This window comes from Leptodactylus fuscus, chromosome 4 (assembly GCF_031893055.1).
Source record: "Leptodactylus fuscus isolate aLepFus1 chromosome 4, aLepFus1.hap2, whole genome shotgun sequence".
Classification (NCBI taxonomy): Eukaryota; Metazoa; Chordata; class Amphibia; order Anura; family Leptodactylidae; genus Leptodactylus; species Leptodactylus fuscus.
In genome coordinates this window covers 140672117-140697009 of record NC_134268.1, presented here as the reverse complement: position 1 = coordinate 140697009, position 24893 = coordinate 140672117, and the positions used below count along the sequence as shown (strand labels likewise).

At 42.6% G+C, this 24893-nt stretch overlaps 1 protein-coding gene across 1 annotated transcript in view; it reads left to right on the top strand.

Moving 5' to 3' along the window:
• The window catches only part of ITGA9 (integrin subunit alpha 9), a 306868-nt gene extending 282451 nt beyond the window's left edge, over positions 1 to 24417 (top strand). The window contains exons 27-28 of the mRNA XM_075271089.1: positions 1331 to 1450; positions 23148 to 24417. Coding sequence (XP_075127190.1) covers positions 1331 to 1450; positions 23148 to 23246 — 219 coding nt within the window. The 3' untranslated portion in view covers positions 23247 to 24417. The remainder of the gene's footprint in view (positions 1 to 1330; positions 1451 to 23147) is intronic.
• Positions 24418 to 24893: the final 476 nt, after the last annotated feature.

The window sequence follows — 24893 nt, the reverse complement described above, 5'->3', positions numbered from 1 at the left end:
TCTTACCGAACATGGTCATGGGCCCCTACACTCCTAAATATAAATATATGTGTGTATGTAATGTTTAAAATCAGTATAAAAACATAAACCTACAATATATCTAAATATATGGTACCTATACTTTCCCAAATTATTAAAATGTGACTACAAATATGTCTAACAACCAGGTTATAAATGTTCTCTACATTTATCTTGACCTAAAACTTAATGGAGGAGCTTCATTAAAGGGGTTCTCCCACAAAACACATTTGTTGCATATCCACAGGAATTTCAGCTATTATCAGGCTGTCCACAAAAAGTATAGCTTTCACATGCACTGTTTCCATATCTTCCCAGCAGAAGTTAATGGGAGTTATGGAAACAGCGTAGCACAGTGAGCCAATTTACGTAACTCCCAATCACTTCTATGAGCCATGCTGTTTCCATACAGCCCAACCACCGCATTTTTCACCCCTTTTGAGCGGAAATCGAATCTAAACCACATGGAACCCCATTATAGTCTATGGGGTCCACGGGTTTCCTAAGGTAACCGCTTTTTTATGTGGATTAGGTTTCCATTCGGGGGTTCCCCAATCTGACCCTCCGAACGTAAACCCGTGCGCAGATGTGAACCAAGCCTAAGGGTATTTCTTAAACAGCAATTCCTTTATATAGTGTTGTCTTGGGTTTTTTTTTCACCATTTTCTATTAAAAAAAAACAACAAATAGTAGAATATATGTGGTTTCCTGCCTTAGCTGTATTAGCCTTTTCCAAGTGAGTGCAATGAGTAAAAGTTTCCTATGTATGTGTTATCATATTCTACAAAGGTAAGTAATACCCGTCCCCATAAAGCATGAGGAAGTCTAATCAGTAGGTAAGAAAAGCACATATGGTATATGTATGTATACAAAATACCTTTCCATTCAGTCTAAGATTTATAGGAATGTCCATAAAACTATATAGCGTTTTCACTAAACTCAGATTATATAGATGGAAATGTTTTAACACATTGAAAAGTGAAATTCAGTAGCCTGCAGGAGCTATAAAAACTGTTATAGATGCTAGCACATAGTAGATATAATATGGTTTTTTTTAATCTAAAAGTGAATAATATTACAAAAGTTTCATACTTTGCATTAAAATCTATACAGCTCCAGTCATTGTCCTCTTAAGGGAGACACACCTTATTGTTTTAACATAAGCACTTGAATTTGTCTGAAGAACCTCCAGCTGTAAATCTTCCATGAGACATATAAATTTTTGTAAAATATTACAAAGACAAAAAGCAGTACGAAGTTTGTTATAGAAGTCTGTATTCACTAAATCAAACTCCTTCCTATTTCTCTACAGGTGGTCTTTGAGGCTTTACACAATCAAGAACCACGTGGTTATGTGGTGGGCTGGATCATTGCTATAAGCTTACTTGTTGGGATCCTCATATTCTTGTTGCTGGCTGTACTGTTATGGAAGGTAAGTTACTAAGGCTGAGGATGTGACGTTGTTATTGGAATTATGGGTACCCCTGTCTAGACGGTTTATTCAATACTTAAAAAGACATTGAGGTTAAGGATTCGTGTAGAAATGTAAAGTGGTCTTCTCTTTTGATGGTTCTACTTTCATTTTTTTTACATTTTCTAAGTTGCAGATACAGTGCATTTCCCTAATACATTTATTTTTCATTGAACTACATAGTTTTTACTATGTCCCAAAAAAGCATAAAATATTTGCTTTAATACAGTTCCTTGCAAAAGTATTCATATCCCTTGATCTTTTTCACATTTTGTCACCTTACACCTTACAACCCTACAAACTTAAATTTAAACTTAATTTAAACTCAATTTTATTGAGATTTTCAGTGATAACCAACACAAAGTAGCTCATAATTGTGAAGTGGAAGGAAACTGATACATGGTTTTCCATATGTTAATCAAATAAAAATCTGAAAAGTGTGACATGCAAAAGTATTCAGCCCCTCCATATCAATACTTTGTAGAGACACCTTTCACTGCAATTCCAGCTGCACGTCTTTTGGGGTATGTCTCTACCAGTTTTGCATATCTAGAGACCATTCTTCTTTGCGAAATAGCTTTTACAGTAAGAGCAAAGTAAATGGGATTCTATTGAATCCCAGGCCCACTTTGCGGTAAAAATTATACCTAATGAAACACCGGCAGTGTCCCCATAGGTATAATTGAAACAGAAAGTGCACACAGGAAATCTCTGCAAATTTTCTGCCTAAAGCAGTGCAGGAAGAACCGCAATGCGCTGGTGCCGCAGTTCTTCCTGCAGCGCTTTTTTGCAGCGGGACGCCATGTGGGGCCTTAGTGTCAAACTTCTCGACAACTTTATCTCTGGCCTGTCTGGTGAGTTCCTTGGTCTTCATGATGCTGTTTTTCACTAGTGTTCTCTACCAAACCACTGAGGCTTTCACAGAAAAGGTCTATTTATACTGAGACTAAGCAACCTTTGAAATGTTATGGTTTATGGTACCTTATGGTACTTCATTGCATCTGGAGTGACTTGGACAAAAATTCTTCAACTTTGCAAATATATTTTTATTATAATACCTATAGTGCTGTTTTTAAATCTACATAGCAGCTAAAAAAAAGAAAAAACTACCGGGAAGACTACAGTATTTGTAAAGATGCTTTGGAGCAATAAAAATATGGAGCAAGACTTTCATGACCTGTATGAAATGGGGGTCTTTGTGGAAAAGAGGTGTGGCATGACATAAATTTCAACAATATGCCAGTTTTTGGAGAATTTTTCTGGCCTAAACAAAGCCAACTAATAGAAATTGTAAACTTGGACAGGCCAATAATGCAACATATTTATCAAAAAGCTTTGTCCTGTCTAACTTTAAGACAGTATTACTAAATCTGCCTCACTGTGTCTAAAATGAGATTATCAAAAATTTTAGTGCAAACAATGCCACAAAAATGGCGCACTTAGCATAGGTAATATTACCATTGCTGCAAAACCATAACTTTATTCTGCTATTCAGCTAACTACATACTAGAGAACATTAACACATTACAGGCAGTGCAGGATGTTTAACAAAATTTGTAATAAGGTCAGATTTAGTTTTTGGTACTGTAGTTTGGACCAGTCAAACATATAAGTTGGAGTGTGGGATTTTAGGGATGTAGACACACCACAAATTCTTTTAAGTTAATAACTGTGGTAGGAAGTTGCGTAAATACTTTTGCACACTGAGATTAGGTGTTAGAAGCCAAGAAGCCATTGTATGGAAATGTGTAGACTTCTTAAAAGAGAAATGAGACACTTTAAATTATCCTGTGGGGAACCCAGATCTTAAGGCATAGCAGTCTAAAAAATACAATGTGCTTTTCATCAAGGAAAACCCTGCAATAGAGTTGCTTCTGCTTTGTCTTTTGGCATTCCTTCTGTTGGCTGATGTGTTTGCGAGAAAAGGACATTCCAAGAAGCATTCCTTGATTTTGCCTTTGTGGATATCCGCTGGCTCATTTTATTGTGACATTCATTTCCTTATTTCGATTCCTGGAAGTAATTAATGACCAATAATGAATAACACCCGAACCACATTGCATTAGTGAGGGAGACGGGTCTTTTCATGAATGCTCTATGGACACCCTGAGATGGAGAAAGCTGATTTCAGAATGAAATAGTTAATTTTGTTTCTTTTTGGAAGGTTGGATGAACTTTTATAGCTTTAAATGTAATTTTCAGGTGCATGCATTCCATATGTCAGATCTCTATTAAAGAAAAATATAACAACTTCTGCTAAAAAAAAAAAAAAAATGCAGCAAGTGAATGAATGTTCTTCATAGTGACTTAAAAAAGAGATGAACAGGAAGGTCCAGCAAACAGGAATTTAAGTAGTCACACTACTAAGGGAATCATCAAACAGCATAGTTAGGGTCAGGGAACCATCACTGTACATAGGTTTAGCATCAGGGAAGCTGGAATCAAATAATCTAGTTAGGTTTACTGTCAGGAAATCCTCAAAATAGTTTGGTTTACTGTCAGGGAAGTTCACTTGTTCTATAAAAACTAAAAAAAAAAAAATATCCACAAAACTACTTAGTTTAGCATCTGTTAGTTATTAAAATCTGTTAGGGAAGTATATTTTTATATATTTTTCTAGTTTTATAAGTTGACAATTTTTTTTTTTGCTATATATAAAGTTGACATATGCATATATATTTTTTTCTATTGTATATTCTGTATACACAATCACCTACCTGTGTCTTAACACAACCTAAATACGCCACTAAAAAAATGTCTTTTTGATTTATTTTTTATTTTAAATTTGATTTTTATTGAAAGAGAAAATTTTACAATATATAAAACAGAAACAAACAAAAGAAAAACCAGCAAAGGTCCGAACAACAAAGTGATGCATACGGGGTCATTACTTCGGACCACAAACACAGTCAAGTATAAGTCGAATACTTAAACGATACCCAGACACCACGTACTGTAGTAACACGGAAGTAACTTAAGAGAGACAGAAGCAGCAAGAAAAGAAACAAAAAGGGAAACATAGGAAGAAGAACAAAAGAGAGAAACGAGAAAGAAAAAGGGCAAGTATAACAGGAGAGAAACAGAAGAGAGTAGACAAACCAAACATAACCAAAAACAGTATACCTGAGTACAATGCTGAGGATACATAGAATACAGCAAATGTAGAAAATAAAGAAAATAAAGCCACCTGGAATCCCAGAACAGTCAGCAATGAACAATTTAAGGGGTCCCCACGAAACTACCCTGAGGCCGTAAGGGAGAAGTTGTCTTACTGGTCTCCGTATACGAGATCCAAAGGGACCATCGGGCATGGAATTTGGTGTAAGTGTGATTTTTATTGGCCAGCATACGTTCTAGAGTACACGCTAGATCAACATGATGGAGTAACTCAGCTACGGTCAAACAAAGAGCAAACTTCCACTGGCGAGCGATCATAGCCTGAGCTGCCAGCACAATCTGCCCTAGAACAACTTGCATCCCTGAGGGGAAACTACTAGTGTCCAGGAAACATAGGGCAAGACCAGGGGAAGGACGTATTTCGAGACCGGCTATGGTGGACATAAAATGAAAGTCTTTTTGATTTATTGCTGAAGAGACATAAGCATTCTTGAAGGGACCCCCTACGATATGCCTTAGGACCACCCATTTGAAACCCTCAAAAGAGTAATGATTGTTAAAGGCCTATTCTTTCATTTTTTGCTAGCAACATAACCCCTATTACACAGTGCGACATGCTACCACCAAAGAAAGATTTTTATATCCTTATCAAAGCTCTCTCCAATCCTCACCCACTAGTTCAGGGATGTCTAGTTCCCACCTAGTCAGAGCCCTATCATATGGACAAGGACCTGCAGACTGTAGTTGGTCATAAGGCTGGCATCGCTGGAGCCCGGCGCGCAGCGTGGACTGGTGAGTCCGCCAGGGCCCCGGGGGTGGGAAGGGGTGGATGAAACTCTGCCGAGCTCCTGCAAACTGCCGTCTACCTGTGCCATGCGCCGTACATGGCCACAGCTGCTGCGCTGCACGGTCTCCCAGCCCTATGCACCCCTGTAATCTCGGCAAAAAAAGTGGGGGGCCAGGGGCGAGAGGAGAGGAAGTGGGCTGGCGGGGCGCAAGGTGGGGGTCATGGGCGCACTGGTGTTGGACAGGCCCACTGCGCCCATAAGGCAGAGGCGGGGGGGCCGGGGCGGCACTGCGGGTGGGGCACGCAAGGAGTGAGGGGGCCGTGGACAAAGTCGCGGGTTTAGCTAGTGGGTTAATAAATTCTCTTTATACTTTTGTGTAGGTAAAGAAGAAAAATCTGCTGCATAATACTACTACATAATACATAATAAAAACATAAAAAATGTATACAGCTGGCAGTGCCTTTTAGTATAGAAAATACCCTGGTAGTTCTGATCATTTTCAAGATGAACTATTATTATATTATGTACTAAAAGACCTTATATTTGTGGCCATTAAAGGATAATTTGTTCTGTTTGTATAGGCATTATGTATTCTATTTGCTCCTTTCTATGCCTGATAAGTTTCTACTCTGACCATATTTCTAATACATTGCACTTTATGGCTATAGATTGGACACATTCATCTTACAGTTTGGTCTGTTAGCAATAAGTTATCACATCTGTCCGTTTGGTAATGTATAATTGTGCATTATAAACCGCTACGCAGATTGTTTTCCTCCTCCTTTATTGACCTTAGTCATTTATCTTTACTACTTTGAAAAAAAACAATAAATTGCTGAAATTCAGATACTGAGATATCCTTATAATGCTAAAACATAATGATGAAGGAAAAGAATCCCTTATCAGCTTACTGTACTATGGTGAACGCCTTATATTACTGTACATTACTTAGCTATTTGATTAAATAATTTGATATTGGAGAAGCTTTGGTCCTAGGGGAACATTGCTCTGTAAGGGGCCTGTCACACTAACTACTTTTCTGTCTCAGCCATTGAAGTCTGTAAAAAAAATTAATTATTTATGTGCTGTCCCTGTGCTGTCTGTCCAAAACTACGAAAGTACCAATTTTTGCCATCTTGTCTGACAAAATATGTAATAAACAGTGAGAAACAAGTCATATATAGCCCAAAATGGTACCAATAAAAAACACAACTTGTCCCAAAAAAATTAAGCCCTCAATCAGCACCAACAATAGAAAAATAAAATTGTTGTGCCTCTCAGAAGATGCTGATGTTTTGAACTTTTGACTTTCATGCTCCATATCTCACTATCCACTACAGCTTTGACATGAGACTACCATCATTTTGTAGACAGTCATCTTGGCTATGTCATACATAAATTTCACTTACAACTATTTAGCATATGATTAGTTATGCAGATTCTTGTCTTGTACCTGCATTGTTGTTGATTTACTCCTGGTGGTGGAAAAATGTTATTCTTGTACACAACAAATTACAACCTGATCTTATATTCCCTAATAACTAACTGAGTTATTAGGTTGATTTCCAAGTGAACAGTTACCAGTTCATATTGAGGATCAGCCATGAAGATTTCCCAAGAAAAGAAAAAGAGCATCATCCAACTCATCAATAGGCCTTTCAGCCAAGAAAATTGCTGAGTGCCATGTGGGTGCCATGACTATTTCAAGAATATGCAATGATATCGTTCATCCATTCAAAAGCCAAGAGGTGGACGTTCAAGTAAAATATCAGAGTCAACAAGTCGTCTCATCACAAAGTCTATCAATTCTGGTATGACAAACATGGCAATGGAGGAGGCTTGTATGTTTCCTAAGGCTAGGTTCACATGGCAGAAAATAGAAGAGAAATTACTCTTCATTTTCCGTCACCATATTGCACAACGGAATGCCGACACAGTGTATCAGCATTCTGTTACGACTGTCCTCTGCTATTAGGCCAATGAATGGGCTTAATCAGCAGAAACTCACAAACCATGGAATCTGTGGAAAGAACGAGCAGGATGCTGATTTTTTTTCAGTGTCCTGTTCTGATCTCTGCCTCCCATTGAAAAAAAATGGGAGTCAGATTCAGGGCAGAATCTGCCACAGATTTGGGAGTGGAATCCGCTCCCAAATGTGTGTCAGATTCCTCTGTGTGAATCTAGCCTAATAGTGAGATCACAAAAAACCATGCAAGCACTGTGCGACACATGTTACACAAATCTGCAATGGCGGCGTGAAAAAAGATAAAGAAGCCTTGAGCCAAATAGTGTCATAAGAAGCGTTTGCAAATAAATTTGAAAAGTGGACAGTAGAAGATTAGAAACGGGTGATTTGGAGCAATGAGACAAAAGTCAATAGACTGGGCTCTGATGGGTGGGCTAACGAACCAGATAATATGGGGTTATTTCACAACCAAAGATGTTGGATACTTTACCAGGATCAATGGTGGTCTCATTGCTGAGCTCTATGTAAGTGTCCTACAAGACAAGTATGAAAAGTACTAAGTAGTGTTCTAGCGCAGGGGTGCTCACACTTTTTCAACATGTGAGCTACTTTATAAACTGACCAAGGAAAAAGATCTACTATCCACTTCTTGTGGGCGGGGTCGTGCGGAGCGTGAGAGCAGGAGACAGCGGCGTTCTATGGCCGCCCACCTGCCAGTGTCCAGAGATGACTCTCAGCCTGCGCTGTGAACAAGCAGCACCCCGGCTGCTCCCTCCAACCCTAAGAGCGGGGAGCGCGTCATCCCCCGGAGCTGCTGCTGCCCCGCCTGCAAATGTCCGGAGTGCTTGTTTACAGCGCAGGCTGAGAGTCGAGAGGTTCTGGATTGGCCCCCACAGTCCCCAGACCTCATTCTTCTTTTTTTTGGCTCTTATTGACACTTAATATAGGCATCAGTTCCTAAAACGGTCCCCAATCTAGAAACCCCTTTAGGTATGTGTAAGGCCTCAGAAACACTCCTTGTAGAGCCAGATGTAATGTTCTTATGCACCTATGGCAGGTTTTAATACCTGTATTACTGTCCCATACCACACAAACTTATGTTATGGAAATGTGCATGAGTCCTAAAGCCTATAATAATTGTGTTACTCTGTATTCTCGTAGAAATGGTGATTTTTAGAATATATATATACACTCACCGGCCACTTTATTAGGTACACCATGCTAGTAACGGGTTGGACCCCCTTTTGCCTTCAGAACTGCCTCAATTCTTCTTGGCATAGATTCAACAAGGTGCTGGAAGCATTCCTCAGAGATTTTGGTCCATATTGACATGATGGCATCACACAGTTGCCGCAGATTTGTCGGCTGCACATCCATGATGCGAATCTCCCGTTCCACCACATCCCAACGATGCTCTATTGGATTGAGATCTGGTGACTGTGGAGGCCATTGGAGTACAGTGAACTCATTGTCATGTTCAAGAAACCAGTCTGAGATGATTCCAGCTTTATGACTTGGCGCATTATCCTGCTGAAAGTAGCCATCAGATGTTGGGTACATTGTGGTCATAAAGGGATGGACATGGTCAGCAACAATACTCAGGTAGGCTTTGGCGTTGCAACAATGCTCAATTGGTACCAAGGGGCCCAAAGAGTGCCAAGAAAATAATCCCCACACCATGACACCACCACCACCAGCCTGAACCGTTGATACAAGGCAGGATGGATCCATGCTTTCATGTTGTTGACGCCAAATTCTGACCCTACCATCTGAATATCGCAGCAGAAATTGAGACTCATCAGACCAGGCAACGTTTTTCCAATCTTCAATTGTCCAATTTCGATGAGCTTGTGCAAATTGTAGCCTCAGTTTCCTGTTCTTAGCTGAAAGGAGTGGCACCCGGTGTGGTCTTCTGCTGCTGTAGCCCATCTGCCTCAAAGTTCGACGTACTGTGCGTTCAGAGATGCTCTTCTGGCTACCTTGGTTGTAACGGGTGGCTATTTGAGTCACTGTTGCCTTTCTATCAGCTCGAACCAGTCTGGCCATTCTCCTCTGACCTCTGGCATCAACAACGCATTTCCGCCCACAGAACTGCCGCTCGCTGGATGTTTTTTCTTTTTCGGACCATTCTCTGTAAACCCTAGAGATGGTTGTGCGTGAAAATCCCAGTAGATCAGCAGTTTCTGAAATACTCAGCAACACCATGCCACGTTCAAAGGCACTCAAATCACCTTTCTTCCCCATACTGATGCTCGGTTTGAACTGCAGGAGATTGTCTTGACCATGTCTACATGCCTAAATGCACTGAGTTGCCGCCATGTGATTGGCTGATTAGAAATTAAGTGTTAACGAGTAGAGATGAGCGAACACTAAAATGTTCGAGGTTCGAAATTCGATTCGAACAGCCGCTCAATGTTCGTGTGTTCGAACGGGTTTCGAACCCCATTATAGTCTATGGGGAACAGATACTCGTTAAGGGGGAAACCCAAATCCGTGTCTGGAGGGTTACCAAGTCCACTATGACACCCCAGGAAATGATGCCAACACCTCTGGAATGACACTGGGACAGCAGGGGAAGCATGTCTGGGGGCATCTAACACACCAAAGACCCTCTATTACCCCAACATCACTGCCTAACAACTACACACTTTACACACTCAATACCACCTCTCTGACAGTAGGAAAACACCTTGAAACATGTGTATTTGGCACTTGGAGTGAGGAGAGCTTGTCACCAGCAGTGAATTTGGCCCTTGTAGTAAGTTGAGGTTGGCACCAACATTTGTTTTGAAAATCAGGGTGGATTGAGCCTCTAACCAGCAGAGTTTGGGCAAATTCATGGTGGAGGGAGCCTCTAAAAACCCCAGTTTGGACCAATTCATGGTAGAGGGAGCCTCTAAAAACCCCATTTTGGACCAATTCATGGTGGAGGGAGCCTCTAACCAGCCCAGTTTGGACCAATTCATGGTGGAGGGAGCCTCTAACCAGCCCAGTTTGGACCAATTCATGGTGGAGGGAGCCTCTAAAAAACCCAGTTTGGACCAATTCATGGTGGAGGGAGCCTCTAAACAGCCCAGTTTGGACCAATTCATGGTGGAGGGAGCCTCTAAAAACCCCAGTTTGGACCAATTCATGGTGGAGGGAGCCTCTAACCAGCAGAGTTGTGGGAAAACAGGGTGGAGGGAGCCTCTAACCAGCAGAGTTGGTGGAAATCAGGGTGGAGGGAGCCTCTAACCAGCAGAGTTGTGGGAAAGCAGGGTGGAGGGAGCCTCTAACCAGCAGAGTTGGTGGAAATCAGGGTGGAGGGAGCCTCTAACCAGCAGAGTTGGTGGAAATCAGGGTGGAGGGAGCCTCTAACCAGCAGAGTTGTGGGAAAGCAGGGTGGAGGGAGCCTCTAACCAGCAGAGTTGTGGGAAAGCAGGGTGGAGGGAGCCTCTAACCAGCAGAGTTGGTGGAAATCAGGGTGGAGGGAGCCTCTAACCAGCAGAGTTGGGGGAAATCAGGGTGGAGGGAGCCTAATATTAGCAGAATTGTGCAACGCTTATGGTGGATGAGTATGAGGATGCGGAGGAATTGGAGAGGTTGAGTACAGACATGGAGTTTCATGTTGGGGTGCTTTACACAGGTGGGCACAAAAATGAAGGCTCTATCCAGTGGTGGTTCATTTTTATCAAAGTGAGCCGGTCGGCACTCTCAGCTGACAGACGGGTGCGCTTGTCAGTGATGATGCCACCGGCTGCACTGAACACCCTCTCAGATAGGACGCTGGCGGCAGGACAGGACAGCACCTCCAAGGCATATAGGGCAAGTTCAAGCCACAGGTCCAACTTCGACACCCAATACGTGTAGGACGCAGAGGGGTCAGAGAGGACAGGGCTGTGGTCGGAAAGGTATTCCCGCAACATGCGCCTATACTTCTCACGCCTGGTGACACTAGGACCCTCCGTGGCGGCACTTTGGCGAGGGGGTGCCATCAAGGTGTCCCAGACCTTAGACAGTGTGCCCCTCGTTTGTGTGGACCGGTGAGAACTTGGTTGCCTACTGGAGGAACTGCCCTCCCTGCCGCCAACGTCACATGCTGGAAACATCTCCATCATATTCTGCACCAATTGCCTGTGGCAAGCATTGATGCGATTGGCCCTCCCCTCTACCGGAATAAAAGACGAGATGTTGTTTTTATACCAGGGGTCAAGGATAGCAAAGATCCAGTACTGGTTGTCCTCCATGATTTTGACAATACGCTTGTCGGTTGTAAAGCACCGCAACATGAACTCAGCCATGTCTGCCACAGTGTTAGTTGGCATGACTCCTCTGGCCCCACCGGAAAGTTCAATCTCCATTTCCTCCTCATCCTCCATGTCTACCCATCCGTGCTGCAACAATGGGACGATTCGAAGTTGCCCGGAAGCCTCCTGTATCACCATCACATCATCGGACAACTCTTCTTCCTCCTCCTCCTCCTCCTCCTCCTCCATTAAACGCGATGAAGCGGACAGATGTGTGGACCTACTCTCCAGCTGTGACGGATCAGATGCTATCCCTAACTCCTCTGTGTGATCTGAGTTATCCCTGATGTCAATCAGGGATTCTCTCAGAACACACAAGAGCGGGATTGTAAGGCTCACCATCGCATCCTCAGAGCTCACCCTCCTTGTGGACTCCTCAAAGACCTGTAGGATGTCACAAAGGTCTCTCATCCATGGCCACTCATGGATGTGAAACTGAGGCAGCTGACTTTGTGGCACCCTAGGGTTTTATAGCTGGTATTCCATCAAAGGTCTCTGCTGCTCAACCACTCTATTCAACATCTGAAACGTTGAGTTCCAGCGTGTGGGGACGTTGCACAAAAGCCGGTGTTGTGGCACATGCAGGCGTTGCTGGAGAGATTTTAAGCTAGCAGCGGCTACTGTCGACTTGCGAAAGTGGGCGCACATGCGCCGCACTTTCACCAGTAGCTCTGGAACATTGGGGTAGCTCTTTAGGAAACGTTGCACCACTAGGTTGAAGACGTGGGCCAGGCATGGAACATGTTGGAGTCCGGCAAGCTCCAGAGCTGCTACCAGGTTCCGGCCGTTATCACAAACGACCATGCCTGGGCCCAGGTGCAGCGGCTCAAACCATATTGCCGTCTCATCGAGGAGGGCATCCCTCACCTCGGAGGCAGTGTGCTGTCTGTCCCCCAAGCTGATCAGCTTCAGCACAGCCTGCTGACGTCTACCAACGCCAGTGCTGCAACGTTTCCAACTCGTAGCTGGGGTCAATCTAACAGCGGAGAAGGAGGCGGTGGCGGAGGAGGAGGCGGTGGCGGAGGAGGAGGCGGTAGAGGAGGAGGGGGGTGTTCTTCTCGTGTCCCTGCCAGGAATGTTAGGCGGGGAGACGAGGTACACCGGGCCAGTTTGGGAAGCAGTCCCAGCCTCAACTACATTCACTCAGTGTGCCGTCAGTGAAATGTAGCGTCCCTGTCCGCATGCACTTGTCCACGCGTCGGTGGTCAAGTGGACCTTTGTGCAAAGCGCGGAACTAAGGGCCCGCCTGATGTTGAGTGACACGTGCTGGTGCAAGGCGGGGACGGCACACCGGGAGAAGTAGTGACGGCTAGGGACGGCATAGCGAGGTGCCGCAGTTGCCATCAGGTCCAGGAAGGCGGGAGTTTCAACAAGCCGGAACGCCAACATCTCCTGGGCCAGCAGTTTAGCGATGTTGGCGTTCAAGGCTTGCGCGTGTGGGTGGTTAGCAGTGTATTTCTGCCGCCGCTCCAATGTCTGAGAGATGGTGGGTTGTTGTAAAGAAGCACCTGATGGTGCCTTTGATGGTGCAGGAGAAGGAGATAAGACAGGAACAGGGGAGGATGAGGGAGAAGTCAACAAAGTGGCGGAGGCAGATGAAGTGGTGTCCTGGCTCGTCCTCTGGAGTGCATCGCCAGCACAGTCAGCAGTGGCAGAGGCAGTGGCAGTGGCGTGAACGGCAGGCGGCCTTTGTCCTGCCGTTGCTGCCTGCCACTGATTCCAGTGCTTGGATTCCAAATGACGGCGCATTGAAGTGGTGGACAGGTTGCTCTTCTCAGAGCCCCTAATCAATTTCGAGAGGCAAATTGTGCAGACAACACTTTATCTGTCCTCAGCGCATTCCTTGAAAAAACTCCACACCTTCGAGAAACGTGCCCTCGAGGTGGGAGTTTTTCGGGGCTGGGTACGAACTGGAACATCTTGGGAGATTCCGGGTGTGGCCTGGCTTCGCCTAAGCTGCTGACCTCTGCCTCTGCCTCTAGCTACCCTTTTTGGTGCTGCACCTGCCTCAACATCCACACTACTTTCCCCGCTTGACATCCCCCCTGTCCAGGTCGGGTCAGTGTCCTCATCATCCACCACTTCCTCTTCCAACTCCTGTCTCATCTCCTCCTCCCGCACAATGCGCCGGTCAACTGGATGCCCTGATGGCAACTGCGTCACATCATCGTCGATGAGGGTGGGTTGCTGGTCATCCACCACCAAATCGAACGGAGATGGAGGAGACTCTAGTGTTTGAGCATCTGGACACAGATGCTCCTCTGTTAGGTTCGTGGAATCGTGACGTGGAGAGGCAGGTTGAGGGACAATGAAAGGAGCGGAGAACAGCTCTGGGGAGCAGGGACAGTTGGGGTTATTGTTCTGTGAAGCTTGGGAATTTTGGGAGGAAGGAGGAAAAGACTGTTGGGTAATAGGAGGAGAGGAGGCAGAGTCTGACTGGCTGCTGGACAATGTGCTGTAAGCGTTCTCTGACAGCCATTGCAAGACCTGTTCCTGGTTCTCGGGCCTACTAAGGTTTGTACCCTGCAGTTTAGTTAATGTGGCAAGCAACCCTGGCACTGTGGAGTGGCGCAATGCTTGCTGCCCCACAGGAGTAGGCACGGGACGCCCTGTGGCTTCACTGCTACCTTGCTCCCCAGAACCATTCCCCCGACCTCGCCCACGGCCTCGTCCACGTCCCTTTCCGGGAGCCTTGCGCATTTTGAATTCCCAGTTAGAAACTGGCACTATATACCAGTAGCAAAAATTGTGGGTGCACGTAACCCCAATATATTCTTTGAATTACCAGTCAGAAACTGGCACTATATGGCAGTAGCAAGAAATGAGGGTATTTGTAACCCCAATATATTCTTTGAATTCCCAGTCAGACAATGGCACTATATACCAGTAGCAAAAATTGTGGGTGCACGTAATCCCAATATATTCTTTGAATTACCAGTCAGAAACTGCCACTATATGGCAGTAGCAAGAAATGAGGGTATTTGTAACCCCAATATATTCTTTGAATTCCCAGTCAGACAATGGCACTATATACCAGTAGCAAGAAATGAGGGTATTTATAACCCCAATATATTCTTTGAATTCCCAGTCAGACAATGGCACTATATACCAGTAGCAAGAAATGAGGGTATTTGTAACCCCAATATATTCTTTGAATTCCCAGTCAGACAATGGCACTATATACCTGTAGCAAGAAATGAGGGTATTTATAACCCCAATATATTCTTTGAATTCCCAGTCAGAAACTGGCACTATATGGCAGTAGCAAGAAATGAGGGTATTTATAACCCCAATATATTCTTTGAATTACCAGTCAGAAACTGGCACTATATGGTAGTAGCAAGAAATGAGGGTATTTGTAACCCCAATATATTCTTTGAATTCCCAGTCAGACAATGGCACTATATACCAGTAGCAAAAATTGTGGGTGCACGTAACCCCAATATATTCTTTGAATTACCAGTCAGAAACTGGCACTATATGGCAGTAGCAAGAAATGAGGGTATTTATAACCCCAATATATTCTTTGAATTACCAGTCAGACAATGGCACTATATACCAGTAGCAAGAAATGAGGGTATTTATAACCCCAATATATTCTTTGAATTCCCAGTCAGACAATGGCACTATATACCAGTAGCAAAAATTGTGGGTGCACGTAACCCCAATATATTCTTTGAATTACCAGTCAGAAACTGGCACTATATGGCAGTAGCAAGAAATGAGGGTATTTATAACCCCAATATATTCTTTGAATTACCAGTCAGACAATGGCACTATATACCAGTAGCAAGAAATGAGGGTATGGGGCCACACGGTGGCTCAGTGGTTAGCACTGCAGCCTTGCAGCGCTGGAGTCCTGGTGTTCAAATCCCGCCAAGGGCAGAAAACCATCTGCAAGGAGTTTGTATGTTCTCCCCGTGTTTGCATGGATTTCCATCCCATATTCCAAAGACATACAGATAGGGAAAAATGTACATTGTGAGCTCTATTTGGGGCTCACAATCTACATTAAAAAAAAAAAAAAAGAAAAGAAATGAGGGTATTTATAACCCCAATATATTCTTTGAATTCCCAGTCAGAAACTGGCACTATATGGCAGTAGCAAGAAATGAGGGTATTTATAACCCCAATATATTCTTTGAATTACCAGTCAGAAACTGGCACTATATGGCAGTAGCAAGAAATGAGGGTATTTGTAACCCCAATATATTCTTTGAATTCCCAGTCAGACAATGGCACTATATACCAGTAGCAAAAATTGTGGGTGCAAGTAACCCCAATATATTCTTTGAATTACCAGTCAGAAACTGGCACTATATGGCAGTAGCAAGAAATGAGGGTATTTATAACCCCAATATATTCTTTGAATTACCAGTCAGACAATGGCACTATATACCAGTAGCAAGAAATGAGGGTATTTATAACCCCAATATATTCTTTGAATTCCCAGTCAGACAATGGCACTATATACCAGTAGCAAAAATTGTGGGTGCACGTAACCCCAATATATTCTTTGAATTACCAGTCAGAAACTGGCACTATATGGCAGTAGCAAGAAATGAGGGTATTTATAACCCCAATATATTCTTTGAATTACCAGTCAGACAATGGCACTATATACCAGTAGCAAGAAATGAGGGTATGGGGCCACACGGTGGCTCAGTGGTTAGCACTGCAGCCTTGCAGCGCTGGAGTCCTGGTGTTCAAATCCCGCCAAGGGCAGAAAACCATCTGCAAGGAGTTTGTATGTTCTCCCCGTGTTTGCATGGATTTCCATCCCATATTCCAAAGACATACAGATAGGGAAAAATGTACATTGTGAGCTCTATTTGGGGCTCACAATCTACATTAAAAAAAAAAGAAAAGAAATGAGGGTATTTATAACCCCAATATATTCTTTGAATTACCAGTCAGACAATGGCACTATATACCAGTAGCAAATATTTTGGGTGCACGTAACCCCAATATATTCTTTGAATTACCAGTCAGAAACTGGCACTATATGGCAGTAGCAAGAAATGAGGGTATTTATAACCCCAATATATTCTTTGAATTACCAGTCAGAAACTGGCACTATATGGCAGTAGCAAGAAATGAGGGTATTTATAACCCCAATATATTCTTTGAATTACCAGTCAGAAACTGGCACTATATGGCAGTAGCAAGAAATGAGGGTATTTGTAACCCCAATATATTCTTTGAATTCCCAGTCAGACAATGGCACTATATACCAGTAGCAAAAATTGTGGGTGCACGTAACCCCAATATATTCTTTGAATTCCCAGTCAGACAATGGCACTATATACCAGTAGCAAGAAATGAGGGTATTTATAACCCCAATATATTCTTTGAATTCCCAGTCAGACAATGGCACTATATACCTGTAGCAAGAAATGAGGGTATTTATAACCCCAATATATTCTTTGAATTCCCAGTCAGACAATGGCACTATATGGCAGTAGCAAAAATAGTGGGTGTATATAGCCCCAATTCTATTGCTAGGGGACTTGCAGGGTATTTCTGGGGTGAAGGTGGGGGGGCACACCGTTGGAACGGGGATTTGGGGTGTATATATGGGGTATACGGGAATACATTGTCAGTGTATTCCATTCAGGATCCTGGGAAAGCTGGGTTGCGGCGATTGAGCCCGTCAGTGCCACGTTACACTGACAAGCTTCTCCCTGGAATTTAGCTCTTATAAGAGCTGTTGGTTGTCTTCTCCTTCCTATCCTAGCCTGTCCCTGCCTACCCAGAATCTAAGCCCTAGCTAACTGGACGGAAACCTCCGTCCCCGGTGAATTGCAAGCTCAGAATGACGCGAAGCTGGGCGTTGCTGTTCTTTTAAATTAGAGGTCACATGTTTTCGGCAGCCAATGGGTTTTGCCTACTTTTTTCAACGTCACCGGTGTCGTAGTTCCTGTCCCACCTACCCTGCGCTGTTATTGGAGCAAAAAAGGCGCCAGGGAAGGTGGGAGGGGAATCGAGTAATGGCGCACTTTACCACGCGGTGTTCGATTCGATTCGAACATGCCGAACAGCCTAATATCCGATCGAACATGAGTTCGATAGAACACTGTTCGCTCATCTCTATTAACGAGCAGTTGGACAGGTGTACCTAATAAAGTGGCCGGTGAGTGTGTATATATATATATATATATATATATATATATATATATATATATTATAGTTACTACGCTGTTACAGTGAACAATTAAAGGGGTTCTCATATCTCAGCCTTTCAGCCAGGTAGGGTGCAGTGTTTGCTTCTCACTTCCTGTATTTCTCTCCCTCCCCCTCCCTCCTGCTGAACGGGACACAGAATACTTTTGCAGGTCAGATAATCTGCAGATTCTTGTACAGAACAAACCAAGTGTTATCTGAGTATTTACTTACAGAGATAACAGATTTGGATTTATTAGATAACTGCAATTATCTGAACGGATTGTCCAGCCAGCAGTGAATGACATCACTTGTCCATTAGGTCCATGGTTATAGCAACGCTGTGTAAACAATGGGCGGAATAAATTCACATACCAGGCAAACAAAAATAAAAAAAATTCATCTCCACTGGCTAACACGGTACAAAGATATTTTTTCTCAAGCAAACAAAGCAGAATTTCTAAATCAATATATTTAGAAAAAGGCTTCCATTTACATAAGCTACCAGCAGTGATAGGATCCTTGAGATGGGACAACCCCTTTAACATATAATAGTTTAGTGTGTACAAGGAAGTCATTTTATTATCTCTACAAAATATTTTTTACCTTTGGTAGAAGTGAATGGGGCTGTTATTTTATTTGGCTGAAAGTCTGCTTGTGAATGTGGTTTAGGGAAAACCAGGCCCTCCTTTACCATAGATCTCATGCCAATATGCTTCACATGAGAACACATTACTCAGAAATCCTGGCTGATGGCTCAGTAAGCTATGTGCGTAGTCTATAGGAGCATGCCAGAGCTGTTTTTGGAGAAAATCTAAAATGGAGTGAATAAAAATGTTCTATTTGTAAAAAATTAATGTGTGAAGTTCTAATGGAAATTGGTTTCATCCCAAGTTCTGTAATAAACTTCTCAGTTTCTTGCTATAGTTTGTTCAGCCTGGTACAGCAGGGGCAGTAACTGCGGCCTCAGCAAACCGACCAGCCTAAACCTACTGCAGTCATCAGTAGCTGAATACACTGAGTGATCTGTTCTGGAGGTCTTACACCTGAACATGGTAAATTATTGCTGCAGGTTCATCCTTCTGTGCAAGCAGAGGTGTATTTTGCTGCTGTAGCATGTAAAGGCACTAAATAATGCTGCTCCCTTCCCCCACAATAGGTGTAATAGTGCATAATATAGTCTGATCTGTCCAAAGCTGAAGTGCATTTATGAAATGAGTTTGTTGCCATTTGACCTTTTAGCAGTGATATTTTTTGTACTGTGTATTTGGTGCTGCAAACTGCTTTCATAGAAAAGCAGTTTTGCAGATTTAACCGGGCATTATACATGGTATCCGTCCGCTGCCAAACCATTAAAAAAAAAAAAAAAACGGATTCCATACAGTTACACAGTGGATACCTGAACCAGTATTATTAGACAGATTAGTCAATGGATGACCGTCAAAAAAACACTGTGTCCATTTATGACAGATCCATTTTTTTCCCATTCTTCATTCCAAGCATGCGCTGATGGAAAAATATATTGCAAAGTTGACAGAAGCGGGTTACTATCCATTGGTAATCCGTTTGTGTCCACCTTTCATAGACCTCAATGTTTTGTTTTTTTTTGTTTGTTTTTTTTTAAAAAACATTTTATTTGCTGTCCATCTGGTATTCTTATTTTTTTGGACAGAGAAAAAGTCCTGCAAGTACGATTCAAAAATGCTCCAAGCGCTCGCCTGAAGATGGTTTTTACAACCCATTGAAATCAGTAGGTTTTAAAACGAACCCTTCAAAATAAGTTTTTAAGGATTCTAAAACTGATTTCGCGTGAAGAGCCAAACACTGATGTGAACCCAGCCTTAAAGGGATCCTATCATTCAATCACTTTTTTTTTTCTAACACGTCAGAATAGCCTTAAGAAAGGCTCTTCGTCTCCTACCTTTCGTTGTCTTCTCCACGCCACCATTCACCTAAAATCATGTTTTTTCTCAGTATGTAAATGAGTTCTTTCTCAGCACTGGTGGCTGGCCCCCCAATGCTGCCAGAGAACTCTCCAGCGCTGCCTCCATCTTCTTCTGCAGCGAAGTCTTCACTGATGGCAGCTAGTAACTTCTAGGCCTCGGGCCTAGGGTAAGCCGACTACGCATGCCCGCCGTCCACAAGAAAAATGGCTGCTTACATAGTTTTGTAAGCGGCCATTTTCTCGTGGCATTACCTTCATTTTTTGGCACGTCAATGAAATGTATTGAAAGACAGAATTGATAGTGAGTCTGTGAATGGAATAAATTGTCTCCAGTATTCAGAAATGTCAATATCTTTGGAGGGGTGTCCAATATTTTGACAGATAAAACTAAAAGCAGGAAAGGGCCACACGGTGGCTCAGTGGTTAGCACTGCAGCCTTGCAGCTCTGGAGTCCTAGTGTTCAAATCCCACCAAGGGCAAAAAACCATCTGCAAGGAGTTTGTATGTTCTCCCCGTGTTTGCATGGATTTCCATCCCATATTCCAAAAAGACATACTGATAGGGAAAAATGTACATTGTGAGCTCTATGTGGGGCTCACAATCTACATTAAAAAAAAAAAAAAAAACTAAAAGCAGGAAATAAAGTTATACTCACCTGTTAAATGCTCTTGCCAGTCCAATTCCGCTCCAGTGGTCCCTACCTTGAAGTAATGACTGATATACATGCACAAGCCTTAGCAGTGATGCTAGCATACATTGCACAAGACAACTGAGGCCAGTGATTGGCTGCAGAGGTCTTGAGGATGTACACCATCATTGCTGGACAAGAAGCCAAACTGGTGGAGACCTCAGCAAGTTGTGGAGGATAATATCTGTTATTTTTTTTCCTCTGCTTTTGGTAATTCTTATGTTAATCATATGTAGCACCACTCCAGGACCTCTTCATTCTAATGGTCCTTGACTTACGTTACAAGTGCCATTTGTGTGGGTGATATGGGTGAAGATTGTGGTTTGGAAGTGCTGGAATTTAAACTAGTCTATCAATCAGAATGCCACTATCTTCAGTTCTGTGAAAATGTATTTGCCCCCTTACAGATTTCTTTTGTTATTGCACATTTGTCAGACTTACATGTTTCAGATTATCAAATTAATGTGAATATCAGACAAAGATAACATGAGTAAATGGAAGAAGCAGTTGATGATTAAATGATGATTTCATTTAATAAGTGAAAAAAGCTATCCTAAATAACCTGGCCCTTTGTGAAAAAATAATTGCTTCCCCCTCCCATGAATTAACTGTGATTAACATTTTTTGGATTGCTGAGTTCATTTTCCCTAGCCACACCCAGGCCTGTTCACTGACCTGTAGAATCAAAAAATCCCTTAAATAGAACCTGTCTGACAAAATGAAGTAAGCTAACCAATCTCAAAAAGCAACACACTATGCCCCGATTTGAAGAAATGTAAGAACAGATGAGAAGCAAAGTCATTGATATCTATCAGTCTGGAAAAGGTTGCAAAGCCTAAGGCTGTATTCACACAGAGTAACGCTAGGCGTTTTTTGTGTGTTTTTTGCACATAGCGCCGCGTTAACACCGCGTAGCGCGGCGTTAACGTGGCGTATACGCGGCGTTATGTGCAAAAAACACACAAAAAACGCCTGGCGTTACTCTGTGTGAATACAGCCTAAAGCTTTGGGACTTCTGTAAAACACAGTGAGAGCTATTATCCACAAATGGCAAAAACATAGAACAGTGGTGAACCTTCCCAGGAATGACCGGCCTACCAAAATAACTGCAAGAGCTTGTTGACAACTCATCCAGGAGGTCACAAAACCCAAAACAACATCTAAAGAACAGCAGACCAACCTTGCCTTAGTTAGGGCCCCTTCACACGGAGTATACACTGGCTGATTTTGAACGTGTAAACGTTCCGAATCAGCAGAGTTTAAAGCAAGTCCCATTGCTTTCTATGGGAGCCCACATTTACACGTTCAAAATCAGCCAGCGTATCATCCGTGTGAAGGAGCCCTCAAGGTCAGTATTCATGATTCAGCAATAAGAAAGAGACTGGACAAAAAGTTATCCATGGGAGAGTTCCAAAGCAAAAAGCACTACTGACCAAAAAGAACACAAAGGCCTGTCTTATATTTGCCAAAAAACATTTTGATATAATTTTGGGAAAATATTCTCTTGTCTGACGAGAGAAAAATTGAACTTTTTGCAAGGACATCTCGTTACATCTGGTGTAAAACATACACAGCATTTTAGAAAAACAACATCATGCCGCCTGTGAAATATGGTGGTGGCAGTAAGGGCTCGTTCACATCTGCGCCCGTACTCCGTTTTGCAGGTTTCCGTTTCCTGCACAAAACAGGGACAGGAGATGGAAACCTGCCGGCATGTTTCAATCCCATTCATTTGAATGGGCGTGATTACGGTTTCACCACGGAGCACATAAAACACTCTACGGTGCTCATGGCCTGACTCGGAGTCCAGACGCTGGTGTGAACCCAGCGTAAGATGGTCTGTGGATGCTTTGCTAATCCAGGACTTCGACTTTTGCTGTAGTTTATGGTACCACAAATTCTGCTCTCTACCAGTATATCCTGAAGGGGAAAGTCCAACCATCAGTTTGTGACCTTAAAGAGGACCGTTCATGTCCTCAGGCACAAGTGGTTTCATAGACTGCTAGAAAGCCAATGGTGCTCTGAATTCAGCAAACTGTCGTCTTTCACATTGTGTACCCCGGGGCTCGAGCATAATTGGGTTCTGAAGCAGGACAATGATCTGAAACACACCAGCAAGTCTACCTCTGAATGGCTGAAAATAAAACTAAATGAAGGTTTTGGAGTAGCCTAGTCAAAGTCCAGACTTAATCCATTTTGTGAGGCTATGACATGAACTTAAACAGGCCATTCATTCTTGAAAACCCTCCAGTGTGGCTGAATTAAACCAATTCTTCAAAGCTGAACGGGGCACAATTCCTCTACAGAGATGTGAAAGTCTCATTACCAGTTATCACAAACACTTGTTTGCTATTGTTGCCGCCAAGGGTGATACAACCAGTTATTAGGTTTAGGGGGCAATTACGTTTCACATAGGGCAAGGTTGGTTTGGATAGAATTTTGTAATCACTCAGGTTATTCTTGCTTGATATTGAAATTAATATGTAATCTCACAGCACTATATGTCCTATTAAGGTATATGAACATCATGGAGTGGCGTCTCTCTATTTGAGACTCTTTTATTTTCTGTTTGGGATTTCTTAATAAGATATTTGGAAAACTTTTTTTTTCATTAGGTGACTTTATAACTAAAATGATTTATGAATAATAATATTACGATACTCATTTATACTTCTAACACCATCCTTTTGCCTTGCTTTTTTTCAGATGGGTTTCTTCCGCCGAAGATACAAAGAAATCATTGAAGCAGAAAGGAATCGAAAAGACACCGAAGAAAGTTGGGACTGGGTGCAGAAAAATCAGTGAGCAGTATGTGCCGGCCCAGTCACCTGACACACATTTGCTAGCTGATTGGCTCTGCTCTTGTATCTTCCATATGTGGAAGAAAAAAAATCTTCTCCAGATTTTCCGGAGGCTTGTTGATGCTGTTTATTCTTTTATCAGGCTGACTAGCAAAAGAGTGTGTCCTGAGGCAACCACTGAAGCAACGTGAAGTGACTGGAGCAAGACTGTTCCCTCTGCCAAGACAAACGTTGGCCACCATGCTGCAGAGAATGGCAATATTTATGAATCCAACGTAAAGTACGTGGTGTAACTTCAGGGAAAAGCTGTTACCAAGAAATATTTTTTTAGAAATATTCAACTTTTATATTGAACTTGTCTTTATATTTGAAGATATACTGTATGTAATGAAGAGCTGTCCAGTTCTCTAACGCACTGATACCTGGCTACTTGTACTGATCCCACCAAACTGGGCGTTCATGAAAGGCCTAGCTTATGTACATAGTTGCACTGAACTTCAGATTCCTAATGCATACCCTTCAGACGGACTCCCCCTAGAGCAGTAGTTTCCATCCTGTGGATTTCCATCTCTTTCAACTACAACTCCAAGGTGCAGGATGGTCAGGACATGCTTGGCTTTGTAGTTTGACATCAGCTGGAGGACCACTGGAAGACACAATTGGCCTAGATCAAGCTTTAATTTGTAGAGCGCTCATTCTGGTGGAATCAGTGTCCTTGCATATTGTATACATATTGTATAGATTTATACAAGTCTTTCTGTACATACACACTCACATTTTAGAGCTATTATGCATTTCAATAAATTATATGACTTCCTTCACAAAACTCAGTACCTCGAATGCATTTGTGTGTAATACTTATACAGGTGTGTGAGCTTTTATCTGTAAAGAAGAATGTAGAAAGGCTAGAAGAATAAAAAATGATCAGTATTGCTATTGCTGCTTTATAATTATCATATATATATGTTATACATGATCACTGTCTGATCTTTCAGTTATGTTAACCCATTAACTGCCATGAATTGGGGATCGGGTACTTTAACCCGCCTACGAACACCATCTGTCATTGAGGAATAGAAACAGGACATTTACATGCTCCAGCAAGATGTCACCCATGATAGGAAACCTAAACTGATCACGGGCATGCATTTCCTTGCGCACACGAGGTCATTTTCACGGTGCAGTTCCCATATTTTTGAATAAAAAAATTGGCAGTTAATGGGTTAATGTAGAAAGGGCTGTATGGGCAAAGCAAGACATATTACATTTATGTGACACCAATGCCTGCACTGTTTTACAAATATCTCATATTTTATTATTAAATATAACAGGCATGACATCACTGATTTACATAGTGTAAGGAATGACATCACTACCACTGAGTATAGATATCTTATACAGTATTATTGTATAAATTATGTATTATACCTTTTGGCTTGTTTGCCATTTCTGGCACATTTTTGAGTAGTTACTATGTTACACTTTTTAAACAAAGTAATTTTTTTTTTTCAAAATAGTAAAGTGTCAAAAGTAAGGAACTGTGATAAAATAGCAAAAGTGACTTATCAGTCACTGATTTAATGCCCTACTGCTCCAGAAGCAGTGACGTGCCCTTATACCCCATGTGACTGCTCAGGTCAATCATTGGGCT